Source organism: Corvus brachyrhynchos, unplaced genomic scaffold (genome assembly GCF_000691975.1).
Source record: "Corvus brachyrhynchos isolate BGI_N302 unplaced genomic scaffold, ASM69197v1 scaffold94, whole genome shotgun sequence".
Lineage (NCBI taxonomy): Eukaryota > Metazoa > Chordata > Aves > Passeriformes > Corvidae > Corvus > Corvus brachyrhynchos.
The window spans coordinates 11177777-11192203 of NW_008238330.1; the positions used below are offsets into that span (position 1 = coordinate 11177777).

At 38.7% G+C, this 14427-nt stretch overlaps 1 protein-coding gene across 1 annotated transcript in view; it reads left to right on the forward strand.

The window, feature by feature from the left end:
• CPNE4 (copine 4) overlaps nt 1-14427 on the forward strand; it is a 188893-nt gene that overhangs the window by 125823 nt on the left and 48643 nt on the right. Inside the window, exon 8 of the mRNA XM_008633911.2 lies at nt 8368-8466. Within this exon, the coding sequence (XP_008632133.1) occupies nt 8368-8466 (99 nt within the window). The remainder of the gene's footprint in view (nt 1-8367; nt 8467-14427) is intronic.

A 14427-nucleotide genomic window follows, 5' to 3' on the forward strand; every position in this document is an offset into this window, starting at 1 on the left:
CCAGAAATGAGGCCATTTACACTCTGAGATGACTGCTGAGAGAAGTGCAAAGTATTCAGTAGAAATTTCACAAGGATTTAAAAAATCAAATATATGACTATGAGATAAGGAACTGTGACCTTTATTCTCAGACCTTTACCCTTTAATAAAGCTTAGGTTTAACCTTTAACATTGGCCCCTTCTGTTACTTTAGCCATTTTAGTTATAATGGCCTATGCTCTGTCTCTACCTGTATCTCTTGATTTTCCATAAGAAACATGGTTTAGAATATTACTTTAATAAACATTTAGAATTGCTTCATGTTTCTTAATTGATTTCTTGTCCACTTGATACTAAAATCTTTCTATGTTTGAAATGTCTGCTGGTCTTCATTTTAGAAATTACTTGTAATTGGGAGGACCCACCCTCACTGTGTTACCATCCACTGAACTGAGTGGTCAGTTTGGGGCCATTAAACCAAATCCTGTTTGCCAGGTTATTCTTTTGGAATGATATCCAAGAGATGTGTAATTAACTCCCCCACTGATTGACAACAGAACGAACAGTGTAATCAGTTACTTTCTATAAACACTCATCAATATTACAAGTGGTGTTTGGGGACAGATTGATGCTCTGGTGGGGAAGAGCATTTTGTACTCTTTCTGCCAAGTATCATCATCTTCCTTTCCTGCTTGACATACTAGGCAATGGCTGATTTTTATCTGCTGCCTTTCAGAGTGCAAGATAAAGCTTTTTTTAGGAACTGAAAGTAGATAGTGGGAACTGGATAGAGTCTTGTTCTGTCTGAGAGCTTTTAGATATGCAGCCATGAATTATGCTAAATTTCACTGCTGTGTTTGCAGCTTCTCCAAAAGGTACACCAGAGAGGCCTGCCAATGAGTAATGCCCTTTTTTTGCTATGTAGGGAATTGTTAGTTACTTCAGTGAGCAGAAATCTCAGATACATCTGATGAGAAGAGGCACTGCTGGGTCAGTACGCTAGTTTATCACCTCTCACAGAAGTTTAGAAAGACAGATTCTTTTGCATAAGGACAGAACAGATTGCAAACTAAAAGAAGGGATATTCATGGAGAAAACTACCGGAGGCATATTGATAATCTCACAACAGGAGCCTCAGAGGAGTATTTGCAGAAGTTTTTGCTGTTACTATATTTTGCTATTGGTTTATCGTAATTGAAAAAAGTTGCACATTATGTTGTGGACTACGAGGCCAAAGACAGACTGAAAAGCTTGAATCTGGTTGATTGAGATGGAAAGTCACCATTTTATACTTACTTTAAAAATGCTCCAGCCTGCTCTCTCATTTGTTGGACAACCAAGTCTTCATGACCACAAGCAGGATAATAAAAAACTTGCCCGATTTCTGTGTTGCATATTAAGTTGCTATGGGTGTTTTGGATGGGAAATACACACACACCAAAAAAAAATTGTTATTAACATGGAGTTATTTGGCCTTAATATAAAGAAAGTATAATACAACTAGACATCTGTATGTTAAGTCTCATCTGCAGAAATGGAAGGGTGCATGCATTTGTGCCCATGCTGAACCTCCTTAGTAACTGCATCATTGCTTGTATATATATACTGAGGATGTTGTTGCATAGACCTAACTGTGACTGTTAAGTAGAAGCTTATTTATGTTTTCACCATGAAAAACCTAGAGAGTCATTGAAAATCCAGTTATAAGTTCTCCCTCACATAGTGTAACTTACTGTAGCATATTTCTCTGTTCCAGAGAAGTATCAGTGGGCTTCATTAGTCAGCACTGAAAGATCTGTGTTTGAGGCTCCTAGGCACCCTTGTAGTACAAATAAAGGTAATCAACAAGCTGTGGTTTTAAGTAATTGGTTTTGAAATGACCCTGACGATTCTTACGTGCTGTGAGCTGTCAAGAAGGGGCAACATCCAACTGTGAGGATTCCCGTCACCGCTGAGCCACTGCTGATGTACTTAAATCTCTAGTGCTGGTGTAGAGAGACTGGTTCAGTGAAAGTGGTTCTGTAAACAGTCTCTGTTTTTACTTTTCAAGAACTGAAGTAGACTCAGGCTGGTGTCATATCACAGCTGTCAATGAAAATGACTCACTCACTTCAGTCTTGAATCAGAGGACCTGCCCCTTTTTGTAGGAAAATAAGAATTCTCCTTCCCTTCACTCTTCTCTCCAGTCAAACAATTTTAAAATCAAATTTCCCATGTGTTTATATCCACAGGCAGATTATTTTCTTTGTGTTTTGAGTGTCTTGGCTGCTGTAATTACTGCAGCATGTCAGAGGAAATGCAGAATTTCCTGCCATTAACCAGAGGCAGCTATCAATGAGTTTATGTCTCAAGTGTCCTTCAGTAGGCAAAAGATCTGAGTCCAGTAAAACCCTATCAACTTTTAACATATCAATTACCACCATCTATGTACAGGAGCCACAAAGGTGTTAATGAAATCATGGCACTTGTTGAAGTTCATATGAAAAGTCTCATTGCCTGCAATGGAGCCAGTATTTCACCTGATGTTGGCCTGGACTGGTGTCAGTCCATTCTGATTCAGCAGAACAGAAGATGTGGTTTTCAAAAAAAATGTGGTTCTGTAGTCAAGAAGAAAACTTTGAAAGTTGCTTCTACGTCAGCTTCACAGAAGCTGCACATATTTTAACAGCATAATGTATGAACTCTTTTTCCTCCGTTAGTTCAGGGGGTTTTGAATACTTTAGTTTGAAGAATTGAGGTAATCTCTCTGAGAAGAAGAAGTTAAAATATTTTATCTACGGTGTTCTGAAGAAGGCTTTACTTCAACCAAGGACTTGCGAGAAACATTGGTTCATTTCAGCTGCTTTCCTCTATTGTCACTGGAGGCCAACTTCAGAGGAAATTGGAAATGAGACTTAAAAAGTTTATTTTCACTTTTTGGAGAAGCACAACTACTGAAAAGATAAAACTGTGATGACCAACTTGGATGGAAAAAAAAGTGGAGTATTTCATATACATCAGAAAAGACCAAATTTCTATACTGTGATATTTATAATGTAGAATTTGTCTTTGGAACATCATGACTAGAGAAACAGAATAACTAGAAGTGTTTAGCTTTTATGCTGAAGGTTTTACATAGTTTTTCTAATACCCTAGTGGGGAGAATGGGTAGGTAGTAGATAAAGGTCTTCCTACAAAAAGATGTTTTTTGAAGTATTCTAAGGGGGGTATGTATAATTTAGGGAGGTACAGTAGGATATTTCAGCTTCATTATCAAGTATTAATAACCCTGATGAGAGACAGACTGTTACAGAAGGATCACCTTGACAACTGAGTAAATGTTTTTCTGAGATTTTTTTTCACCTTCTTTGTCTGGTTTTTCCATGTTTGGTGGGGTTTTTTTGTTTTAGGGTTGTTTTTTTAAAGTTTTCACTGATCCTGGAGGATGAACCAAAGAAGGATTTGTTTGTAGCCTTTTGCCAGCTCATACCACCTGCAGTTCAGAGGGCTACAGGAAGTAGAGTAGGTCACTGGTGTTGTCTTAAGACCTCATTTCTTTGAGACATAGTGTCATATAAACTCTATCTATAAAAATTATTGTGGTGTTATTTTAGTTTAGAGTTAATTGGTAAGAATTTTATGACTGACTGGTCTGTAATTTATTCCATTCAAATCCAACAATGATCATTCTCCTTCTTTCCTAGCCACAAGATACCTTGTTTCACAAAAATGCAAGGAAAAGCCATGCAAAACAGTTTTCTGTTCAGAATTTTAGCCACTCTTATTCAGTATTGTTACCCTAACACGTAGCTGGGGACTACAGGCAATTAATGGACAAAGAGAGTTCTCTTCCTTGAAAGGTATCCCTTCCACCCCTTACTGAGTGTCAGGGGACACATACTGAAGTAAAAACACAGAGAAAAATCTCCCTTTTGATGCAATATATGAACTAGGATCTCACCTGGATCAGAGCCAGATCAGGGTAGGGAGCCTCTTATTCAAAGGACTTGACTGCTCTAGGCTGCTGCCTTTCTGGCTGTCTGGCACTTCTGCTGGCATAGAGCAGCTGGAGAGGGGGCCGAGGATTTGGTTTTCTCTCCCACTCAAACCAGTATCTTTTGGTCACAAGTTATTCAAGTGTTTTAAGTTAAGTAAGATCTTAGGTTGTCCAGAAGGCTGTCTTAACACTCTACCTCTCCAACTAAGTGGCAAGGTAGTACCAAGATTTCATAATTGGACTTCAAACATACACACAGCTGGAGAAACTCAGGCTGGCAAGACTGGGAGTTTTCAATTTTTTTACTGGCTTTGTGCATGCTATAATCTGCAGTGTCTGGCTAGCTGAGGGAAACTTAATGGATTATTTTCAAGAAGTACATTTCCACGGTCTGGCTGTCAGCTGCCTCCTGATAGGATTTAGTCAGGAGAATCACTGCCAGTCTTTTAGAAACTAACCTTCAGAGCATGTTTTGGGCTTGTTCATAAATTGCAAGGTTAAGTTCCACATTTCTCCATTACCCATACCCAAAGGTGCTGTATATAATAGTTCTCTCATTGTGAAAACCTAATGGGGGCAAACCACTTCAAGCATTTCTCAGAAGGTGTATAGGGAAAATAACCTCAGTATCTGCAGACACTCATACAGAAAAACATGCTAACTGTAGCCAGTCTTTTCTCTTATTTAGTTCTTATATTTAAAGCTAGATAGGATGATGACTATGGGAAGAATTATTTTATGACAATTGCACTGGAATTTTGTTGGCTCTAGTATTAAGGCTTGGAAAAAGTCTCAATAAAGTCAGAAATCTTTCAAGTGAGTTCTTGCTCATGCAGAGGTAGCAAGATTAATCTAGCTGTCATCTTCTGGGAAGCATTAGGAAAATCAGCCAGAGAAGCCTGTGCTGTTGTAGCTCCAGTGCCAATGCTATCTTTCTTGAATGCCTTTTGTAGCGAGAGTATTGGCAAAATCTAATCTTGGTGAAAAAACTGAAATTAAATCAGGGAAAATTTCCATCAGCATCCACCTGAGACATCTTTTTCTTTTTGAAATGGACCTTTCTTCAGTGAAAGGTTCCATTTCACCTGGAACGAAATGTTTCATTTTGCACTATTTAAAAGAAAAGCTGAAGGAATGAAGATGTGGATACCCAAAAGTGATCCTCTGATGTCATCTTCACTGAGTCTACCAGTTAGCTCTACTAAGGACAGCACAGTGTTTCCTGTCCCTGCACTCAGCAGGTATTTTGGAGAGGAAGATAAGGTCATGCAGGGGTGAAAGATGTTCTCCACCATTCCAGTCAGTGCTATTCCATTACCATGCAGCATTAGCAGAGGTTTTTTAGTCCTCATATTTGAGCTTGCAAGCAGTAGGTAGGAGACTGAATTCTTTCACCAGTTATCTGAACACTGACTTACCAGCATTCAAAATTAAGTGTATGGAAAGCCTCCTGAAATTAATGAGACTTTTAATAGAGTGTAAATATGCTGTTAATCATGTACTTAAGCAACCTCCAAGAGTACAGACCCAAAGAATACATTAAGGTTTGCCTAAAGATAAAGGATGATTTACGTTGTGGAAGATTTGATTTGAAAAGCACATAGGGCCTTCTTAAAAAAAAAAAAAAGAGAGGGACCAAAAAACCCTTTAAAGTATTTCACAGGGAAACAATACTTTGGTTATCACCTCTGGTCTTTACCTGATTATGGGTTACTTGCAAAGATCCTTCCCTGCTTGTTCGATCTGTTTGGGTTTTTATAAAAATGTCTGGACCACAGTATTTATGTGTTTCAGCAATGCTTTTCACATGCATTTGAAAAGCATATTCATCACTGTGTACAACATGTTTTTCAGACAGTAACAATTAACTTCTATGGCCAGATGTGAAACTCAGGGAAAAAAAGAAGTCATAATGGATGTACTTGCAGGAATCCCCTTTCTCCCTTAGCTGTAATTGAACAAATGGCACCGAGATAATACTGTAATTGTTTGCCTTTTCCATGGAGCCAATATGAAGATTAAAGTACCATCTGGCTTTCTGAAACCTAAAGTTAGAAAACCTCTAGCTTGAAAGAAAAAGCAATTGGGTCCCTGTGGAGTGGACATTTTATATGTAATTTAACTTTGCTTGTCTCCACTCAAAGTTCTAACCACAAATAAGCACTCAGAGCTTTTCCCTCTTCCTGAGAGTCAGCACCCTAATAGAAATTTTTCAAAGTGCCTTTTCCTGGAGGACTCTGATAACCTTGGGTTTATTTGTATATTTATGCTCCAGTTGAGTTTAAGAGGGAACCTGAAAAGTAAATCTGATTGGATAATTTCATAATAAGGGTTCTTTTTTTAATTTTTCTTCGTGAAATAGTAATCTTTTCAAAAATATTGTTTTAAAAGTTTCCAGCATTACTAAAACTTCACTCTTTGCACATTTATAACAATTTTGCTATGGCATTTTGACAAATCTTTTTACTTAGTATTACTTTTAGGATCTTAAATAACTTTTGCAACCATTGCGGAGAAAAAAATAATTTTAAGTCATGCTTCATCTGTGAAATCCATTTTTTCATTAAATATTTATAAAGTAATTTAGATTAAAAATGAGCATTTTATATTAGCAAGAAATTTCACAGAAAAATTAAAATGAAGCTGTTTCAATCTCTATGAAACAAAATTGGTTTCAGGGATTTTTTTGTAAATTAAATTAGTTTTTCTTGGATTTTTTTTCTTGTTACCAACTCATCTAAAAATTTCTGTTGATAATAAACAGAGAGTAATTTTTAGGGAAGATTTAATCCAAAAGAATACTCCAGGACTGTTAGTGTTGAAAATACTCTGTCTAGTTTTTTTCCAGGCAGCATTACCACTTTCAGAATCAGAAACCCACTTTCATTTGATTACTTTTGTATAAAATTTAGCCTATAAACAAACACACAGGAACTGCCCCTTTTTTCCCTCAGTCCACCCCCTCAATGTCAAAGCTGCTAAAAAAGTATCTCCAAGTCTTAGAGCAAAATATTTTCATATTTTGATCTGGAGAGCTTCCTTTATTCTGGGATTCCTGAGTAAAAAAAAAAAAAAAGCAAGTAAAATAGCAGATGATGGGATGGTCCAATTCTCAAGCTTTCTAGAGTCTTTACCCAGCCTCAAAAGGGATTGTTCACCTACCAGCTTTGACTGGATTATTTGGGCTGGTTAAAGAGCATAACTGGTAGACAGGGAAGTCTGTTTTAATAAGGTGCTTTTTTGGAAATATTTAAAACTCAAAATCCAGTCGACATCTACTGATTTCACTTTCCTTCTGAGTGAACCCAGTGCCCCTTATGGACCAAGAAAACTTCAAATGGTTTGAGGAGTCTTTGAGGAGCAAACCTTGCTCTTCCTCTCGTGTTGTCTGAGCACCAGCACTGGGTCAAAAGTAGTGAGCCTTGCTGAGACAAAGAAGCTGGATAAAACCTGCTGTTGTTACCCTCAGAACCACCTGATAGCGATACATCAGTGCACTCCTCATGTGACAGTGCAGATGGCTTTGATGCATTTCTGCTTTAAAAAAATACCTAAAAGATACTTTTTAGCAGGACATTTTCAGTAAAGGCCTCCTGATTCAGTCAATGTATTTGACCTTTATCTAGAGAGAACATAAGGCTGAATTTGGGATTTTGTTGTTTAAAGTTTTGAGCCCCTTTGTTGTCTTTGGAGCAGTTTTAAAATTACAATTTAGCAAAGCCTGTTGTTATTGGTATGTGCTTCAGTCTTGGCTAGCTGAGTTGTATTTAGCAAAACCTGTAAAATAAAATTCTCAAAGCTCAAACTCATTGAGATATTCATCTTTATGCATGAATTTAGGAAAGACTACCAATGAGGTTTGGTTTGAATAGTCACTGTTGAGCAACACTGGGAAACAGCCAAGATACGGGCACCAAACACTGATGTTTATAGTTTCAAAGCCATTTCAGAAAATTGTCTGTAACTATTGTCTCACCTTCACTGACTGTAAAAATGAGAAAGGTAATGTTTGCCCAAGGCAACCAGAGTTTTGAATATTAATTTATATTTGTAAAACATGTCAGTGAGGTAAGTCACAACACCATTTGACCATGAATATGCAAGTACACATAATCCTGTATTTTCACACCTGACAAAAAGATGTAGACAAGAAATCCTTTCTTTCTGAAATACATGAGCTTGTTTTCATTAGGCAAACTCCATAACACAGAGCTATCAGCAGCAAGCTGTGTTGAGATTCCACTTGCCAGTTTCTTTTGATCAGAAACAAGAATATGCCTTGTGATTTCCTTTTAGATAAAACACTCCAGCCAGTTTATATCATAATTTTTCCTGTAACGTTTTTCAATAAAACTTCTTTTCTGTCTTCTGAAAAATGTGCTGTTTTGTTCTTTTCCCCTTTGTCTCCCCAGTGCATAGTTTGGGACTGGGATTCCAATGGAAAGCATGACTTCATTGGAGAATTTAGCTCGACTTTCAAGGAAATGCGAGGAGCTATGGAGGGAAGACAGGTGAGTGGAAACCACCCAAGCAATCTCAATATGTAAGCTCTGTAGAGCAATATTCCCCAGACAGTCCTGTCATAAAGCAGGTGGCATTGCCTCATCATCTCCCAGAATTTAGTTGTTGTGTTGATCTCTCCCATAGGTTTTACTGTTACCTGGACATGATAATCTGAAAATGTAAAAAAGCATTTGTTCCTGTACTTTCATGCCTGAAATACTTAAGGTCTTTTTCTAGTTCCAATTCCACAGGCATTTCTTTCCACTGAGATTTATTTCCTTTGAGCCCGAGCACATGGTTTCCATGAGGTGCTGTGCTGCAAAGCAGATGCCCATTCTGGCTATTCAAAGCATTTCCCTGCTGGCCTAAAGGCCTCTATTGGGTGAGGGTCATTCTCCGTCTTTCTCCATTTCATGTGTGCTGCATTCATTGCTGCCAGCTTTAACTAGAATCCATCATGATGAAGCTAACTGGTTTTATAAATATTTCATGATTTACAGTCCTAAGGGAAAATGAAATTGTTAGCTTATCAATAATTTCACTTCTTTATGTCAGCCTGATCTTTTCAAATTGCAGTTGATAGTAATTATTTAATATGATAAGTGATTTAGCATATCTAATTCCATAAATTGTCATTTTCTATTATTACTTACTTCTAAAGGTGTTAGTTTTGATAAATTCTGTGAGGGGGAGTTAAAAATGTTGATCCTGCAGATAATTTGTATTCATTGTTCCACTGTTGTTGTGATCTCAACCCCAAACACAAATGCCTAATAAGCTTTATCTGGGCTTTATATCAAGGTTCTGTTTATAACATGTTAGTAAAAATATAACACAGAGTCAGAAGGTGTTTGATAAATGGTAAGCAGTCAGCCTATGCCATATGTCAAGAAACGTTTATGGCTCTTCTAGATGTTTTCTATTGAAGTTCTTAGAATACCCGAAAGCTTGGCAAATGCTGCTCATGGGTGTAAAATACTGCTGATATGTTTCGTGTATTAGCCCATTATAAATAACTTCTGAACACAACCTGAGTATAAATAAAATCCTGTTTTGCTCTCTCAAATCAAGTCAGAGGATCAAAACTTTTATCAAATAAAATTTAAGTGGAAATAAAGAGGTAAACAAATCCCAGAATTAAAAACATTAACAAGGCCGGTGATGTGAGAACACTCCAAATTTGTATACAAATACCTGTGGCTCAGTAAGGGATTGTGTGAGAGTGGAAAAGGATGTGTATTTTCAATGTAAATGTCTTAAAACCATATTACGGTCCTTCCCAGGAGACAGCTTGTTGGCCAAGACAACAACTCTGGTCCAGAGTGCCAGGAAGGGCTCTGCAGGATAAACCATGTATTCTTTATTATGATGGAGAAACAGTGTGCTTTTTTTCATCCTCAGCTAGCAAAAAGGATAATTATTCTTTCACAGGCATAAAAAGTTAATACAGCCATTTGTAAGTTCTTGTTCTAGGCTGTCACTGTAACATCAGAGTGCTGTCCAGAAACGTTTTAATGTTGCCCTATGCTGTAAGTGCCTGAATCTTACTCTTTCAATGGGCCTGCCATTTGCCACTGTGCAGGTTGTCTTTTACCTATAACCTTTTACTTGCAGTCTTCCTCCACACACCTAAGGCATTTTGCCTTTTTTTCTTCCTTGTTCCTCTCTTTCTGTTGTGGCTGTGTAGTCGTTCTGTGAGTTTGCACCTGCAAAACCCTGCTGTTGGTACAGATAATTCTCATGGGACACAATTACCAATGGGGGATTCAGTTTCCTTTCTCCTCTTTTCTAATCCTTATTTTGTAGCCTATTCTAGAGGAAAACAAGATTGAGTGGGTAAGATAGTAAGTGTTAGTCATTTAAGTGGCTGATAAATAGTGGTACAAAAATATAAATGCCCATGCTAGATGGCTCTTGCCCCTGATGAAATCAGGATTTGATGAGCACTAATAGCATGATAGACAAGAACAAGCAGTAGGAGTTTGAGCAGGTCGTGGTGGAGGTGACATACTTATGGAAAGCAATACTATAATCACATGTTGTACCAGAGAGGTCAATTGTGTGGGAAGCCATGTCACTTGGCTGGAGCCAGAATGCAATTTCCCTTTCTATCTCCCTGTCCCTTCCTCATCCTATCTCATTTTTCTCTATTCTGTAGAAAGAACCATTGCTGCTAAAGGCAGTGTATGCCATTGTCTGTGGACCCCATAAAAACATCTTAGTGCAGAGTTTATGTCAACATCCTTTGTGCAACCTTAAGTAATGTGATTAGCAGTTGTCAGTTCTTTTCTCTAGTTTTAGTCTCCCTAAAGAAAAAGCATGTGCAATGGAGTGTTTACTTTGAATAAAGAGGTTATAGTGAACCATGAGGAAATTATAGAGAAGGAAGGTGTTTTGCCTTCAAGTAGATGTGTTGCTAGGTATTTCTGATAAGGAAGGCCATATCAGAGAAATGTAATTATATGTGGGTGGGGAGTTGGGTAGGTTAAACATAGTTCTTTGTTCCTAGAAGAGACCCTTTCATAGCCTCAGACCAGCAAATGCTGTTTTCCGTGTAACATTCCTTTCAGTCAGAGGAGTAAAACTACATCTTTCAGCCCCTGGTATTAACATTCTTTCACAAAGCATCACAACAGTGAGTGTTGAGTGTCAAAGATGAGGACCAAAACCTGGAACTTCATCTCAGATGCTGTGGAAGCCAGAGTAAAGAGCAGAGCTCAGGTCTGACGCCCCTATTTGAGTTGCTAAGGAGATGCAGCATAGCTTATTCTGGTTATATTTTCTTTTGTGCAGTAGACTTTACAGCCAGCTACAGTACACTGCTTTAGTTCTGTCAAAAGATAATCAAAACACCTTAGTGATTGTCAGCCAGGGTTTTTCACTTTCCCAGGAAACTGGGAGAGAATTGGAAGGAACAGTCATCATTGATAGGGAATCCAGGAACTTTGCTTAAGCTTCTGCTGCAAATCTGTGTGGTTTTAAAGCAGGCTACACCAGTGACACAGATCTCCATCTCTGCCCATCAGCATTGCCTGTATTGGTTGGAATCAGCAGCACAAGTTTTCATAATTGCATTACCCAGTGAGAGTGGGAGTGCCATAGTTTGTGCTGGTGAGCAGGACGGACTGTGTGGCATCTGTGAACTGCTAGTGCTTCTCACCATTTCACCAGCTCACCTCATCTCTGGAGGAGTTGACAAGGATGCTGAAGTTGCCTTTTAATTGTACGTAGCTCGTCCTTCAGAAAGCACAGAGTATTCTGACCCATTCTTCAACCTCCCCCTCTAAAAGATATTTTTGTCTTGTAACCAATCTATCAACTGCTACAGAACCACTTGAGATGGACAGAATGGATATGTGTCAACTGCTTACTTACAGGAGGCGGTGGTCCTTCTAAGACTGTTCCATCCCTGGGCTGTGTACTGATTATCCCAAGTTTTGAGTGTCAGCCTCGGTTGAGCTTACAGTCAGCTTGCTGGCTTGCCTTGGCTGTGAGATTTCTCAGAAATGTGTGTTTGAGATCAGGCATCATTTAGATAAATGCTGTGAATCTAGCACTGGCATCTTCTGAGTGGTTAAACCAGTTCTGTATGAAGAGAAGGGAAAATTCCTTACCTGAATGAGATCACTTCTTTTGATCAGAAGTGGCATAAGTTGTTTATGAATTTCTTTTCTGAATGTGGTATGTCTTGGGTGAGGTTCACAAATCTTGAATTATGACTCCTTCAGAGTGTTAGGTGCTTCTCCATGACTGAGAGGACTGAATTCTGGGAAAACTTGCTGGTCTTCTGTTTTAAGAAGACTTTCTGATCATGAACAACCTCAGGATAATAACTTTATGTGGTTTTGTTCCATAAAAATTACCTTATGGTCACAGACTGTTATGTTCTGACACCTAGCCTGTTTTCATACAGACCACCAAAAAAAGATGGCACAAAGACATACTCTTGTTCAAATTCACATCTGAAGCAGCCATTGCATGGACCATGGTTTAGTGGTGAACTAAACTGACCTGATGATCATAGAGGTCTTTTCCATCCTGTAATTCTATGGTTTCTAAATCTTCTGTTAGCACTTTCCGCCATTCCAAACTTCATTACTACTCCTTCATCATAATCTTGACACAAAAAAACCCCACAGTAACAGTAAGTCTGTCCCTATTTATGACATCTTTTTTAAGTGAAATACTAATAAATACTCTGAGTTTATTGTGTCTTAGGATTTCTTCCAAGAATATATATATGTTTTTAATATCTGTGAACAGTGGCAGTCTTTAAGGTGTTCTAATATTAATCTATCAAGCATATTTAAACAGGACTAGAAGAAGCTTGAGATTATATAAATGTAAATACTATTAAAGCTTATCACAGCTGAAAGGAGGAATCCTCTACTAATGAGAAAAAAAATGTCACTTTTTTTTTTTTTTAATCAAGGTAATAAAGCCAGAGGGATTTGAGAGGAAAAAAATTGGGGAAATCACCTGGATCCCCATGCAGCACAGGAGTTACGTAAGGGAAAAATCCGTTCCTGTATTACATAAAAAATGGACACGTGTGCATTTGCACACACACAAAAGGAAAGAGGAGGAAGAAACCCTGCTGTACTTCCCATCTCCACTGACATTCCCACAAGTTCAGGGTGTTATTAGAGAGGGCCTTTGCATATAGTAGCTCTTCAGATGACTGTGAGACCTTTAAGCTCTTGGTATTGGGCCAAGGCGTTTATTGACACCAGGAGACAATTCCATGAGTAGTCTTATCAGGAGACAGCCCAGTTCACCCAGGACTGTGTGCAACACCAGCAGCAGCTGCTGGCCGCAGACAGGGCAGCAGAGGCCTCAGTGGGGGGTGCAGCCACACCAGGCACTTGGCAAATTCCTGTGAGGAGGTAGCCATTGGTACAGCCTCAGAAGCACAGGGGAGGCTGGGGACCTTGGCTGGGGAAACAAGAAATGCTTTAATTTCTACTTCATTCCCCAGGGGCAAGTTTCCAGAGGAAATCTCTGATAGTGATTAAAAGCAGCTCTTCTCCTATGGTGGATGTATTTCTGGGACAGAAAGAGAAAAAAGAACCAAAACAAAACCATCCTGTCTTCTTGCCTAGGGGGATGGCAGGAATAATGTAGCCTTTCATGTGGGAGGAGACTCAGTTCACATAAAACTGATTTGTTTTTCTTGAGGCATCAGAAAGAGACAATGAAGGATATAAAGCTGCCTGCTATTGATTGGGGGTTTTGCCCCATCCTTTAGACTGTGGTGCCTCCTTTGTTATTTACAAACTGTGCAATTTGTTGCAGCAGCTGAACAGGAAAGAAGAAGAGAGAAACCAAAGAAGTGCAGGGGATGCAAAAGAACATGTTACTGCTAACACAAGCTAGGCTGCAAGCAACACAAGCTCTCTAGCCCTTTCCTTACAGGCCTACCCAATGTCCTGGTGTGCAAGGACTGTCCCAGAGAAAGCAACTGCTATCATTTGTCTTGCCTTAGGGTACATGAAGCTCTCCTGACACCTTCAGTTCTTTCTCTGAATAGCTTGTGCCACGTACTGTCCAAATTTTGGTTCTACAATGGTTGCCTTCATTTAGTCGCCTCCACTTCCCTTTGCTGGTGTGTGGCATAAATGGTTGCACTGTTTGCTTTTTGCTCTCTTTTGAAGGTTTTGTAAGAGAAGGAGTAAGGATGTTTGGAAAGACAGTATCCTTCACTGCAAAGAGTAACATCTCCCACTGAGGGATGTCTTGTCTCCTCATCACAGGCACAAGAGGATTGGGACCTTCCAAGTGTCAGCATTAGTTCACTGACTCTCATTGAAGAATAGCTGAATGGAGTTCGTTCAGAAATTTTCCGCACAGTGGTTTAAATTTAAGCGTATAAAAGAATCACCAACACAGTATAGTCTTGGGAGTCCATTACCAACATTTGCAACATTACTTAAATTAACAGTAGATAGTTTAAAACCAGGTTGCTTTCT